Raw genomic sequence first — 15,001 nt, 5'->3', positions numbered from 1 at the left:
CAATGACACGAGCTGCAGACTCTCAAACTTGGCAGTTTTTTCATGTGTTCCATTGTAAGTGGATGGAAGTCTAGTCTGCCAACAATTGGTAGGGCAACTTATTCTCTGACTGTGCATTATGGGACAGTTTTAGCTTTCCAAAGGAATGATGATCTGTGCTCCTGTGAGGACAGACAAGGATAAAAACAAATAATAAAATTAGGAATGAGTTCTTATTTTGCTGCAGGCATTTTTGGGAAGTGCAGTAAATCATGGCAAAATAAACATTTTTTTTCATCATTTGCCTATAGTGGTCCTTTAATTATATCCACCATGATGGAACAATTCCAAACAAGGCTTAAGGTTTGGCCTACCAGGGTCATGGCTTCATATGTGGCTTTTTGAAATGGCTCGGTTCTAGAAATATTCTAGAAACAGCAACTTGATCCTCTCTGTAAGATCAGGTATAATTTAAATGTACAAAAATATAGTATCTTCTTTCCTTATGTCTAGAAATGCAGTAATATTAAAGCAGGCCTTCACAGTGTGCATACAGTTTCTGTGAGTGCACTTTCAGTTAGTGAAAACCTGTCAAGAATACTGATAAGAACAGAATGTATAGTACATTTGAGTACAAACACATTTTGTTTGTATGATAGAAGGCTTAGGAACGAAAGCTAAAGAGGCATGTAGACTATTACTATTAGGAAATACTTCAGACACAGGTTACTTCGTTTGAACTGATATGTAGAAATGCCCAGCATTCCAGAATAGTAATTATGGTGTTCCGGAAGAAAGGAATATGAAGAATATACAGACTATTTCAGTTTATCAGCACTGTTATTGGAGACAATATTTGGATATTGTTGACATTTACCTCTACTGTACATAATAAAGCATTCTTAACCAAACTACATTGTTTGTAGCCTTTATAATGTAGGGTACAAGAAGACTTGGCACATAAGGAGAGAATGGCATCTGTTCAGCACAATTTGAGTAATTAAAAGATAAAGACATTCATTCCAGTATCTTTCCAGGTTCTTTCATTTATTTCTAGTTCATACCAGTATTCTGCAGTCATGCCAGTTCTTAAACGCTTGTACACAGTTTTGTAAAGCAATTTAAACTAAATTCCTCCTACAAGTCTAGGACAGGATTTGCTAGGACCATTCCCCAAGGACTCCTGAACACTCATCCTTCCTCCTTCCAGTCAGTTGTATAAGTATACTTACCATAACAGTAGATGTTCAAATGATCACTGATGCAGTAAACTCCTTCTGTCCATATCTCCTTGTTTTTGTACGTCTTATATGCTAGGGTGTTGGCGTTTATTGTTACATTCATTCATACAGTCCATCGACTCCAAAAACTGGATAGAGTTTTTTGCCTCCCTCTCCCTCTGTTGGCATGTAAGTTTTAAAGAACTCTGTGTATATACTTGACTTTTAAACACTTCATTTCAAGCTGATTAACAGTTTGGATGCATGGAAGATGCCCTAAAAGCTTTGTAAGCTGTCTGGATGTTATAATCCTTACAGGATATAAGCCATGTACATTAGTCTAATGCTCTAGTGAGTGATCATTTGAGCAACTACTGTTACATGTTTGCCTACACAACTGTACTTTCAGTGCCATTGTGTTACACTCATTGACTGTATCTATATAATATGTTATCTTCTCCTTAGCTCTTCTCAGCTACTATATTTCCTGGTCAGTCATCCTTCCTAGTTTATTTTGTTGTTTCCTTAGTATTTTCGGGCCCTCCCAATATCTTTTATTTCTCAACTCCCATTCGTCCCTCACCTTCATTAATATTTTCACTTTTAGGTTGAATTTTATTGTTTCTCATCTAATAGCTATATTGCCTCATTAAACCAGTTCTGAAAAATGTCTGTGTGTTCAGTTAATGCATAGGGCAAGTACCAGTGCCTATTCTGTCTACCCACACTTGGCAGTCCTGTAATATGTTATGGTATAGGTGCATGATCTGATATAAACAAAGATGTGTGTCCGGTATTTTCACTGTTTATATGCTTCGTCATTGTGTAAAATCTAACTTGCCCAGATTTTATATTTACAATCAAAATGAGTTGGCTTTCTTTGTGATGCATCTACTTCTGTCACATCTTTAATTCAAATATTTCAACATATCGGTCAAGAAACCCAGGCTGTCTCCTTACCATAAATCTTGTTGCCCTTTTTGCTTGTTTACCAAGGCATTCACATTCCAACATAAATTAATCACAGCTAACTGTATCTCACCAATTTTAATTTCAAGTCTCCTTTGCAATCTTGCCTTATTTATTTTTATTTTTATTTTTCCCATGTTCCATCTATATCAGTAATGCCTTGATTACCTCTAATTCTTTATTCTTAAGCCTCAGGAGCTTCATTATACACAACTGAAAGCATTAATAAACCCCTCTTAACAGTCCTTTCTCTAAACAAACCTATTCAAACTTTACCCCCCCCCCTTATTGTGTCATTATTTGCACTTTGACAGACATTGCAAAACTGCAGTTATACTGCCGTCTACTATGAATCTCATATTGCAGTGTGTTGTAGAGGTTCCCAGTGCAGACACAAGACACCTTTAACTCATCACACTACAGTTTGTTTATTCAGCTTTGCTAACAGTGTAGTTTATATATCCTTTTTAGCCATGACGTGAACCCTTGAGTGGTAAAAAAGTGCAAAAGTTGTAACAATTGAATATAAGTGTTATGTGTTGGTGAATGTTTACCAATTACAGCGATTACATTGTATATACAGAATAAGAAGTGATGACACACATTTACATTGTATATACAGAATAAGAAGTGATGACACACATTTACATTGTATATACAGAATAAGAAGTGATGACACACATTCTGTTTTCAATGGTTTATATATATATATATATATATATATATATATATAAACAAGAAGCAAGAAGTGATGAAGCAAATACTATCTACAGAGCCTTATGTGTTAGTCTGAAGTTTGTCTGTTACTTTAAATTGTTGGTAGACCTATGATAGAGCATTCACTCAGTACTTTGCCTGAGGACATATGAAATCTGGTTGACAGATCAGGAGTGTAAACACTATAAAACTAGTACAAAACCAAGTGGGGCATATGTAGAGGAGAAAAATAAAAGCGTACTCTTTTAAAGGTGGATTTGTCTTGCAGCTATTTTAATTATACTTTTCTAGTGTTGTGTCATTCCAGGACATTTGCAAATATTTTGAATCTTCTATTTCAAAGTGCAACTGTTGAGAATTCAGGTAGCCTTTGCCTTACTTCTGATGAATGATTTGGACTTAGAATTAAGTCATGAGAAATTCATTGCCTACAAGTTTTACACAATTTGTAAATGCACTGAAATGTCAGAGAGGAATATATTGCATTAAGTCTTCAGCTTGTGTTAGTAGCAGGACTAGATAGCTAATGATGTGAAGTTGTTATATCTCGCCGTTCATTCTTAGGGCAAGTATATTGATATTTAGCTTAATTGTTTAGAGATTTTGGATTATTAAGAGTTGTGTGCTGTGTTGTTATAGGTTTTTCTCTGTTGTCTCATCACGAGAAAGAGAAATTCAAGTTTGGATTTAAAAAATGTCCAAGATGTGAGCAAAAGATGTCCATCACTGATGGACATACAGACAGTGTGTATTGTTTGGGTGAGGTACACCTGTAAGAAAGTTGTTCAATATGCCACTCTTTTAGTGCTGGAGTGTTGCATGAGAGAAAGAGAAAACTTATGGATAGAGGTCTTTTAAAATCTTCCTTCCAAGAGGCATTGGATAAGCATGACAAACCCTCTAAGACGTCTTCTAGTTCTTTGGAGCCAAGAAAAAGTCCATCGACTCCAAAAACTGGATAGAGTAAAACTTCAACACTGGCTCCACAGCCAGTGGAGCCGACTGTTGTTTTCATTAGGAGCCGGTCCCCGACATTGGAGCTGGTGTCTCCTACAATGAAATCCCCCGTCTTACAGTTGGCTTCATCCACACATTCTTCTCGGGCCTCAAGTAGACTCTCTGATTTGGATGTGGACCATGTGGTGAACAGGCTTTTGCAGATACCGGCGCTTGCAAAAATTTTATCGGTACCGACCCCTTGGACTTTGGAGCCAACATAAGTTCCCCCACCATCTTCTGTTCCTCCTCCGATCTGTCTCGAAGTTTTGGAGCTGGAGATCTCAGAACTGATGACCGTGGAGCCCTCTGGGCCGACACCTATCTTAGCTTTCTTGGGCCCGACTGGCCTGATATCTTCGGTGCCAACCGAGGGTTCTCAGAGTCTACACTCACCAGCCGGGTCCGGGAAGGATAGTCGGACTGACTTGTTGGTTCCGACTTTGCCTCTCAGGGCTTCGGCTCGAGTCAGTTCGACTCTGACCTAAGGCTCAGAGCCCTCTGTTCTGGTGCGCGGAGAGTTCCTTGTATCCTTGGATGCGGAGGATTCCTCACATCAGGACCGAGGAATCTTCGAGGCCATGAGGAGGGTATTGTCCACGCCGTCAACCACACCATCAGTACCAGCAGCTCCCTCCCTTAAAGCACTGGTGTCTACCTCTACAACATATGCTCCATTAAAGCGTAGAGACCCTGAGCCTCAGGAAACCCCATTGGGTGAACCATGTTCTTTTGAGACCTCTCCAGAAGCTCCTACTGAAGAGGTTCCTAGTAAGAAACTTTGCAAGAGGAAGTATCTGGACTCCTCACAGGAATCTGTCACTTCAGATACTGACTTAGATGAGTCAGAAGGGTCCCCACGGTCCCCCTCAGAGGATATCTCATTCGCAGATATTCTAGAAATCCTTAAACAGAGGGGTGGCTGGAAATCCCTTAACCCTACTGATGATGTCAGTCCTCCTGAAGGCTTTTGAGTCTCAACCCTCCACCTCTTGCGTGTCTCCACCCTTCAATGAGTTGATTGAGTTACTCTCTCGGAGGTCATGGGAGTCCCCGAATGCCACGGAGCCTGTTCCCAGGAGGCCTAATAAATTTATAACCTGCCCTCAAGACAAAACCTTTCTAACTAAAGGCGTGCCTGTTGATGCCATAGTGGTGGCAACGGCCACTAAAAAGAAACTATCAGAAACTTCTCTGTCTGTTCATCCTCCTAATAGATAGTCCAGGATTATGGACAGGTATGGAAAGCGTATGTGTAGTTCAGTGGCTTTTGTTCTCCGATCGCTGAACTATCTCACACATTTCAGTAGGTTGCAAAGGGATCTCCTGAAGGAACTAGGAAATACCCTGAAGGGTTCAGTAGCTGCAGGGGTTTCTGACAAGGTAACCTCCCAGCTCTCTACTCTTAATTCTGTTGTGAACTCTTCCATGTGTCTGGTCTCATATGCAGCTGATGGAACGAGCAGAGCAAGCGGGTACAGGAATTGCCCTTAGGAGACATACCTGGATGCGCCTGTGTTCCTTTGGGGAACCCTTGAAGTCTTCCTTTATTAATGCCCCTTTTGACAGCTCGTCCCTGTTTGGACCGAAAGTGAAGGAAACACTTACCAGTAGTGAGAAAGACTGAAATACTTTGTCTGCCATTGCAGTACGTTTTTCTGCCCCATTTAGAACCTACCCCAAAAGGAGGGGAGGTGGAAAGATGTGGTTCCATAAATCTCAAGGATCTTTCCAGGGCACTCATGGTGAAACTCCCTCTAGAGGCAGAGGAGGGGGAAATAATGGAAGATGCCTTCCACGCAGCAGAGGGGGTCTGCAGAATCAGGGCAACAGATATCAGTTTTTTGGGAAGCCCTATCAGCTCTCCTGAAAAGAGGCCCAATTGCCCATTTCTGGAGACAGTCAGGGGACACTATTTTTGTACCCAGACGCCTGGCTAAAAATAACAAAAGACAGCTGGGTGCAAAGTATCATATCCAGAGGATACTCATTTCCATTTGCCTCACTGCCCCGTCTTGTGAAAAAAATCCCAGATGTTCCACCCAGTCACAGGGAACAAGGAGCCATAGAGGTCCAAAGGTTGTTGGAAAAAAGAGTTATCCAGCCAGTCCCAGCAGACCAGAGTGAATTTGGAACTTGCTCAAGGTTCTTTTTAGTTCCTAAGAAAACAGGGGACAGGAGACCTATTCTAGACCTCAGCAGACTAAACAAGTCTGTAAAAAAGACAAAGTTCCGGATGGTCACGCTACAGTCAATACTCTCCTTTCTGGTGAAAGACAATTGGATGTGCTCGATAGATCTCCAGGATGCGTACTACCACATAAAAATGGGCAGGCCATCAAGGGATCATCTACACTTCCGTCTGGGAGCCAGTCATTACCATTTTCACGCTGTGCTCTTTGGTCTCGCTGCAGTCCCCAGAGTGTTCACCAAATGTATGGCAGTAGTCACGGCTCACCTGAGATGTTTGGGATTCCAGGTGTTTCCATATCTAGATGACTGGCTCCTCACTGCCACCATCAGGCATCCACTCATACATGTAATCAATTGGGGATTACCATAAACTCAGAAAAATCTGCCTTATTGCCATCATAACAGACCGTTTGTATAGGAGCAGAACTAAATACAATCATAATGACATTAAACCTTCCTCCAGAAAGAACTTGTCTTTTACAATAACAAATCCTAGACCTGCTTCCAAAGACAAAAGTCCCAGTCTCAATGGTACTCAAATTGCTAGGAACAATAGTGGCAGCGATCATATTCCTCTGGGTCGGATGCACATGCAAGTACTACAGTGGCTCCTGTTCTCTCAATGGTCCTTTCAGGAACTTCCAATGTCACACAAAATCATAATAACAAAGACGTGCAAGAAGGACCTTCAGTGGTGGCTGACATCACAAGTAACTCTAGGCCATCAATTTGTTCTACCCACTCCTATAGCCATGGTGCCCACGGACGCTTCCTTGATAGGGTGGGGGGTGGCATTATCAGGGAAGAACAGCCCAAGGCACATGGAAGAAGCCAGAGGCTCATCTGCATATAAATGTCCTGGAGATGAGAGCAGTATTCCTAGAGTTGCAGTCCTTTCAAGACTCTCTCCCCTCTGGGAAGATTTGTAATTCAGACGAACAATATGTCAGTGGTCTGGTACATAAACAAACATGGAGGGACCAAATCTTATCCCCTGTGTCGAGAGGCCCTGAGAGTAAGGCAGTGGGCAACCTCCACCCAGCGCTTTCTGATAGCAATGCACATCCCAGGGAAATCCAATGTGATAGCAGACAAGTTAAGCAGGGCAATTATTTTGCCTCACAAGTGGTCCCTAAAGAAACAAGTAGTGGAAAGCAACTTCCACAGGTGGGGCCAGCCTTGCTGTGATCTCTTTGCAACCCTTATGAACACGAAATGCAGCAGCTACTTTGCCCTATTCCCCTGCCGGGAGGATGCACTTGTGCACAGTTGGCTCTTGGGTCTCCTTTATGCTTTTCCCCCTTTTCCTCTAATACCCTAAGTATTACAGAAACCAAAGACTCTGGGAAGGACCATAATCTTAATAGCCCCTTACTGGCCTTGTCAGATTTGTTTTCCCTTCCTTCACACTCGTCTATTGGAAGAGCCTTGGATACAGGACTTGGTTCCAGATCTTCTGACCCATTCATCAGGTGCTCTTCTTCCTTCTCTTCACTTCCTCATACTGACAGCTTGACTGCTCCAATCTAAACATGGCCAGGATTTACAACCTCTCAGTCGAAGCCCAATATATTTTAACATCCTCTCATAAGTCATCTACCAGAAAATTATATCTTAGCAATTGGAAGAGATTTTCTATATGAACATCTCAGAATGATATTGATCTGTACCTAGCTTCAATTTCATCTATTCTGGAGTTTCTGACTAAACTTTTCAGTGAAGGAGCCGTTGCAGCTACCATTAGAGTTCAATTATCAGCAATCTCGAACTTTCATCTTGGTGTCCAAGGTTCTAATGTCATGTCACATCGACTCTAAAGCTTTTCTCAAGGGTACTATTCATTTTAGACCACCCGTCAAAACTCCAGCCATGCCATGGAATCTAAATTTTGTTCTTTCCCCGAATTATATTACCTCCAAACCAGCCTCATCCTGTGATTTGAAATATTTCTCATAGAAGACCATATTCCTAATAGCTATCACTTCTGCTCAGAGGATTTCTGAGTTACAGGGCTTGACCATCAAACCTCCTTATCTGATTTTCCATAATGACAGTCTCACTCAGAACTAATCCATTATTTTTACCCAAAGGTTGTTCAGAGACAAATCTCAACTAATCTATTGAATCGCCCGTTTTCTTCCCTAAATAAACAAATAAGATGGAACTCATGCTGCACAAACTTGATGTTCATAGGCAACTCTGATTTTATTTGGACAGGACCAAGCAGTTCAGGAAAACAAAACAACTCTTTGTCTCCTTTTTGGAATCAAAGAAAGGTGCTCCAGTGACAAAAGTCACCTTGTCGAGATGGTTATCAGATTGTATTTTTCACTTACAGTTCAGTGAATGCTCTATTACAACAAAAAATAAAGGCCCACTCTACTAGAGCTGTATCTACCTCATCAGCCTTCTCTGCTAAGTTACCATTAGATATATTTGTGCAGCAGCCACCTGGTCAAGGCCTTCACTCATTACAAAGTAGACAAGGCCTTCAGGGACAGGGCTTCCTTTGGTTCCACTGTTCTGAAGAACATTCTCCCATGAGCCATCCGAGAAAGATGGTGCTTGGGATGCTACCCATCAGTAAGAATGAACTGCGAGATAGAACAACTTCACATAAAGATGTTATGTACTCACCATAACGTTCCATGTGAGTTGTTCATCTCGCCTTCATTCTTACGTTCCACCCTCCAACCACCATTCAGTCTACTTGAGGTCCGAGACCTCTCTTATTTATGGGTATTGTCTCTTATCCAGTTCTTAGAGTGGCATATTAATAGTCAAAGGTAGCCAGTTGGCAGCAAACAAGATATGTGGGAAGATCAAGGTGCATCATGGGATAGGGAGTTGACCTTGAGCTGGTTGAAGACCTTGAGATTTTGCATTTGGCCGAGTCGGAGCTGAGGATCGGCTCCGAGCCCATCAGTAAGAATGAAGGCAAGATGAACAACTCACATGGAACGTTATGGTGAGTACCTAACTTCTTTTTTCTTCTGATAGCCATTTGCCTATTCAGACTGTGCAGGTTAATATCTGCAGCCCTGATATGTCCTCCATTGGATGAGATGCCTAGTAACTATGAACCTGTTGTCGGTTTGCCATCCATTCACTATTGCAATATTATCAGCTTACCAATTTGTTTTTTTTGTTTTTTTTTTTTTTTATGTAACATAGGTAATTTATTTTTCTTCAAGGGCAGCAAGCACTGAATTTGTAGATGAAACACTAAAATATAAGGTTGTTTGCTAGCAACAACCTCTTCATTAGTTACAGATCTCTCTAATGTGGAATTATTCAGATGACTTTTACTTCTGCAGAGATTGTGCATATTGACTGATATTGGTGGATTCTAATGACAGAAGTTTTGAATGGCATTGTATGGTTGAAATTTTCTGAAATGGACAGTTTTGTCAGTATTGGTTCATTCAGTGTTTTTCATTGCTTGCCAAAAAATGTTGAAAACTGCAAATTATAACGCATACTAACAAGTGGTGCTGTGTTACACAAGGAATATAATTTTAATGCAGTCAGGAATGTGAATCAAAGAACACATGCAAAAAATGTGTGCAAGGGGCCTGTGGTTTAAAAACAGACCAAAGGTAAAAGTAATCCATCACTGGTCAGATGCATTTTCTTTGTATGTGGGTTTCAATGCTGTTTCAGTGAATGCGAGTTCCAAGGGTAGAGAGGAGTACTGCTAATACTAAGTCTGTTTTCATTATGAGACTGCATTGCTTTATTTAGCAAAGTCTTTCAGAATTTGTGCTATACAATTTGAAATAAAAGTTTTAAATTAAATCCAAATATCTGAAATTGTTGTAAAACTGAAGAAGAAAATAGTATGTACACTGACAAGTTGAACAGTGTTTCTGGTAACTGGGGAGAAATAGCCAAGTAATGGGACACTGGAATGGCTGCCAGGGAGGGGTGCTGCTGTGTGTGTGCGTGTGCGTGCGTGCGCGTGTGTGTGTGTGTGTGTGTGTGTGTGTGTGTGTGTGTGTGTGTGTGTGTGTGTGGTGAGGGGTTGGGGAATTGATCCATTATTCTGCCTAGGGCCCCCTTTTTGGCCATGATCTTGGCTGTGCCTGGCACAAGAAATTGTTGCTGTAAATCTGCAGTTGGCTTGGAGATGCTTTGAAGACTTCACTGATGCTTAAAAGTGAAACATTTTATTGTAGTACCCTGACTCACCTTAATCAAGTTTTTTTGTTTGCTCGTTTGTTTCTGATGCCTGTTTCCTTGAAGGCTTTTTTCCCCCCAAGATTGTTCGTGGATAGTCTTCCCACTGTGCCTAGGTGAGACAATGGGTAAAATGACAATCAAGTCTGCTGAATATATAATTCAAGTTCTCCGAATGGGGGGGCATAATATTCTCAAAGGAACTGTCCCCTCCAACCAGAGCTAGAACAGAATTTTTTCCTCAATTCTGTTCTTACCTAAATGTTTCAAGCAGGGGGGAAAGCCCCTGCACCCCCCGCTACTTAAATATACCAACTCTGAGATCGCACTACAGTGCAGTAAAGGGAAATCTTCCCTGATGGAGATTTCCGTTAAAATGTTCGATGTTTCAAAACTTCAATGATATGTTGCCGACCATATCAGTTTCAAAGTTTTGAAACTTTGATGACTCAATGTAGACCCGATGTGAATGCCTCAATCAACTTTTTTAGGGTTGCATCTACATCTCAGTATTATTTTTCACTGGAAAGTAGTTTTGACTTTCTCCGTGAAGCAGTCCATTCTTCCTCCATGGTGAGAGAAACTGGGAGGAGAAAGGGAGCCCCCTCATTCCATGGGATAGCACTACCAGCTCAGGAGGTCCTTGAAATAGATGTGCTGGATTAGTTGACTGGACTGATGACCCATCTCCCTGGCTTTAGGAAGGGAAAGGATCACATTTGCTAAATTGACTGTACCAAAATTGACAGCTGTCTCTATTTTATCATTGGATGATTCCATCTGCTGACCATTATTGCTGTTGTAGCTTGCCTCTTTTTGAGAGGATGCCTCTATTGCTTGCCTTACTGGATATTATTGCATCCATTGCCACCATGAAAATCAATCTGTCATCCTCCTCTTCAGGGTTTATTGACTTGATGGTGACTCTGGAAAAATGTCCTCTCCTGTTTGGATTGTTTCCAGGAACTGAATCTTCTGAACTCAGATGTGGTATGGTCTATCAGCTGCTTCTAGCCAAGCAGAACAGCTCAACCATAGGACCCATGAAGGAAAGGTCATCATTGCTGGATATAAAAAAGGTATAGTCTTACATTTCAGTTCATCTGTTTTGGGCAGGTGTATACTGCTGCATCTCTTGTTAGCAGTGTTAATACTGAACCTGATTTCCAGGAAGATTGATGGGGGTAACTTGACGGATGCTATGTAGTGGACACATTCCATCACTGCATTCATTGATGTGGCTACGTGTCCATCTGAAATCTTTTGAATTTTTGGTGGGGGAGAACACTGTGTGAAATTTTTATTTGTGGCCGGAACCCATTCATAGGACCCATCAAGGAGGCACTCCCATAGTAGAGCTGATAAGGTAACAGCATGTTATTTTTCATTACTGTAATTATTTTTCTGTCATTGCTGTTATCACATGGGCTGCTAATGCCTGCAAATTGTTTTGGTGAACAGTTATGATGCGTCCTTTCTTTTCATCCCCATGTCATTTCATAGTTCATTTTCTATAAAGCAAAGTGATAAAATAATTTGAAAAAGAAACACTAATTTTTATTTATGTTATTAATCAGGTTGGTGAACTGATTGTGGAAACCTTTCCAGCCATTACCTACAATCACTGGTATAGTTATAATGCTTGGGTTACATTTATTTGAGTTTGTATTTCTTCATGTACACTTGGTGGGTACAATTGACACATGAAAGGAAGCTTGGCAATGTTGTTGCAGATTTGGATATTACAGAGTGGGAGTTGAATGTAGAAAATAAAGAAAAAATGTTCACCCTTAACAGGAAATGCATACTTGCTTTTCAAATTTATATGGCTGCAGGTATGAGGTAATATTTTACCAGGAAACCAATTTCACATCCTTAATCTTGTGTGGAAATTGTTGGACAGTGGCAATTGAAAGGAGGGAAAGAATTTCCGTTACTTTTTATATGTAGAGCAAGAACAGGTGTATAAAGTTTTAAGTTGTCCAGTAAGTTTGATTATGATCTGCAGATGTACCTTTTCTTTGTGTTTATCAGAAGGCAGCCTCATTGTGGAGGTCTTCTGATATTGACATTAGATTTTTTGTTCTTTTTTTCAGGCCTGTGCTTTTCATTCTTTTCTGAGTAATATGTTTAAATATGAACGTTTAATCTGTCCACATAGATTTCCTTTGAATAGTTCAGAATGAAATACACAAGACATTATATTGGCAATTTTATGGTACCACATGTATGTATTACTAATTGTTTTTTTTTTAATTCCATCCCCTCCCCCTTTAGGAATTGTCGTCCAAACAAATAACCGAAGTGAAGAAACTGTTTGACATGCTTGATAAGGTGAGTGTTACTGTTTCTGGCATTTAGTAACTGAATAAGACTGGTCTCTTTTGTTGTTGTCATAAAGTTCATCAAATGAATGTTCATAACTACTAGGCATTCATGTTTTGTTCTTTGTAAAACATCATGTAAAATGTTTAGTCACCTGAAACCAAGTATAATGCAGCAATCCAAAATCAGCTTAGGATAAACTGACAATTTCTTGCCTGAAAGTTGATGCCCCCTATTTTATTTTACAATCACTGTGAACACCCAGCAGCTTTATGTATGTATGTATGTATGCATTTATTTATTGGCATTTGTACATCAGGAAAGTCTGTTTGAGCAGTGCCTTTTTTCAGCCGAAGCTTGAGGAGAAAAGCTCCATTATAACAGACATGGACATCATTTGCTTTGTTTCATCAGTTTCATTCGTAAGCAACAGTTCCATTATTCAGACATCCTTCACATCAGTTGCATCATTTACAAGCTGTTTCTATAAAAAATAAGTTGTATGGGTTGTATATGAATATTTAAGATAGAGAGCAGCTAAAAAGAAAAAGGACTGAGGGGAGGAGGAACAATGAAGATAAAGGAGATGAGATAATAAACAAAGGTATAGTTTTGCTAATAGTACATTAAATGTTGCGCAGTAGAGCCATTTATCTGTCAGGTATTTCGTCAGTTGGCATTTAAAATCATACAAATTGCAGACTCTTAAGTGGAGTGGGGATGATATTCAAGCTATTAGCAATGCAGAGTGAATAAAGGGAGTATCCTGCATTGTTAGGTGTAGTTGTGGAGGGTAATGGTTTGTCAGTGGAGTGTAGAGGTCTCTTGGTGCAAGGTTGAATGATGGACTCACCTTTAATTGGTTAAGGTTAGTGTGTGCATGACACTGAAACATACTTACAGTTTCAATCTAAGCCACATTACACAATATGATAGTTATTTCTTCTAGAAAGCTAGCAGTCATCTTTGGTCCTTCTTCAGCTAGACCTTTGCAAGTTTTGCTTTACTACTGAACTTCAGCTAGCCTTTAAATAAAACTGTCTAAAGCAGTAAAATACACAGATAGCTTTCCTTAGAGAATTTCAGTGGCACAAAATTATGGTTTATAATCCCCTGATTTTTGTTAGGTTGCAATAGAAAAGCAAGAAGCAATTCATCTTTTACTTTGATGCAGGAATTGAGCAAGTGGCAAATCTACTTCTTTTCTTTTAAAAGAATTGTATGCCTTGTACCAGATTGTTTTGACTCAAATAAAGAACTAAGTAAATATTTACATTGTTAAAGTATGTTTACTTGATGATGTCACTTTTTGACAGAAATTTCAGATGTGATGTTGTTACTCTTGCCTTTATTCTCATCGACGGGTCTGATCCGATCCATCGGCTCCGTGCCGGCCATTTTGCAAGCTCGAGGTCTTTAACTAAGCTTGTGGGCCTCTTTTTAGCCATAATGCAAACCCCCAGTTACCCCTGATCTTGTTTGCCACACAGCAAAGAGGTTGTTTAGTAGCTTTGGGCTAAGTGTTTTTCATATTATATTCCTTCTTCTGTAGTTTTCTTACTTTCCATACTTTTAAAAACTCTTCTTTTTATTATATATTTACCCTAATGAATGTTTGTGAGTCTCTTTCTCCCTTTATCATAATTGTTAGTGTCTGTTTAAGTTAGAAGATGTCTAATGTCCATTAGAGGATGTTTCCCTTGCTTTTTATCTCAGTGCATCTTTCTGTTGAACTCTTATTCCTGTCAACTTTTTTCAGTCCATTTAAGTTAGAGGACTGTGTAGAGTGCTTCTGTGTGCATGTGGCCTGTTTCTGTTTTCTCCTGTTCTTCTACAGTTGTCAAATATGTCTCAAAAGCAGGAAGGGAAACCTCTCGGCTTCAAGAAATGCAAGAAACGTGGGAAAAAGATGCCCCTTAGCGACTTGTACACCCTGTGAGTGTATTGCTTGGGGCTACTTCATTTACAAGAATTGTGCTCCGTCTGACACAGATTTAATCAGAGGGCATTGATGGAGCAAAAGAATAAACTTATTGTAAAAGGTCTGATTAAGACCCCATTTTCTGAGGTTATATCGCCAGATTCGTTTTCCTCAGCCAAGTGGATAAACCACAAAAACAAGCTTTTTCAGAGCCTAGTTCCTCTTTGGAGCCTAAGCAGAAGGCTCCCAAACTGTCAGCTCCAAAGAAAATATCAGAGCAGACAACTAAAGTCTGATCCAAGGCTTCTTCGGAGCAACAGGATCCCTCGATTCCAAAGTCAACCTTACCCTCTGAGTTTATTTACAGGACTCGATCGCCTTCCCTGGAACCAGAACACTGTCAGCTCCCATCACCTTTTCTAACTGATCTACCAGGAATCTGTCCGATGAAGATGTGGATAGGCTGGTGGAGAGACTTTTAAAGACACTGACCTTGGCCAAA

General features: G+C 40.2%; 1 protein-coding gene across 7 annotated transcripts in view; it reads left to right on the top strand.

Annotated features, from left to right (window-relative positions):
• The window catches only part of CEP43 (centrosomal protein 43), a 2,274,574-nt gene that overhangs the window by 951,822 nt on the left and 1,307,751 nt on the right, over positions 1–15,001 (top strand). For all 7 annotated transcript variants that reach the window (XM_044069398.1, XM_044069434.1, XM_044069407.1 and 4 more), the window contains exon 7: positions 12,531–12,587. In XM_044069398.1, the coding sequence (XP_043925333.1) occupies positions 12,531–12,587 (57 nt within the window). The remainder of the gene's footprint in view (positions 1–12,530; positions 12,588–15,001) is intronic.

Source organism: Protopterus annectens, chromosome 1.part0 (genome assembly GCF_019279795.1).
Source record: "Protopterus annectens isolate FY-2018-M chromosome 1.part0, PAN1.0, whole genome shotgun sequence".
In the NCBI taxonomy this organism is placed as follows: domain Eukaryota; kingdom Metazoa; phylum Chordata; order Ceratodontiformes; family Protopteridae; genus Protopterus; species Protopterus annectens.
This window is presented reverse-complemented; position numbering and strand designations above follow the sequence as displayed.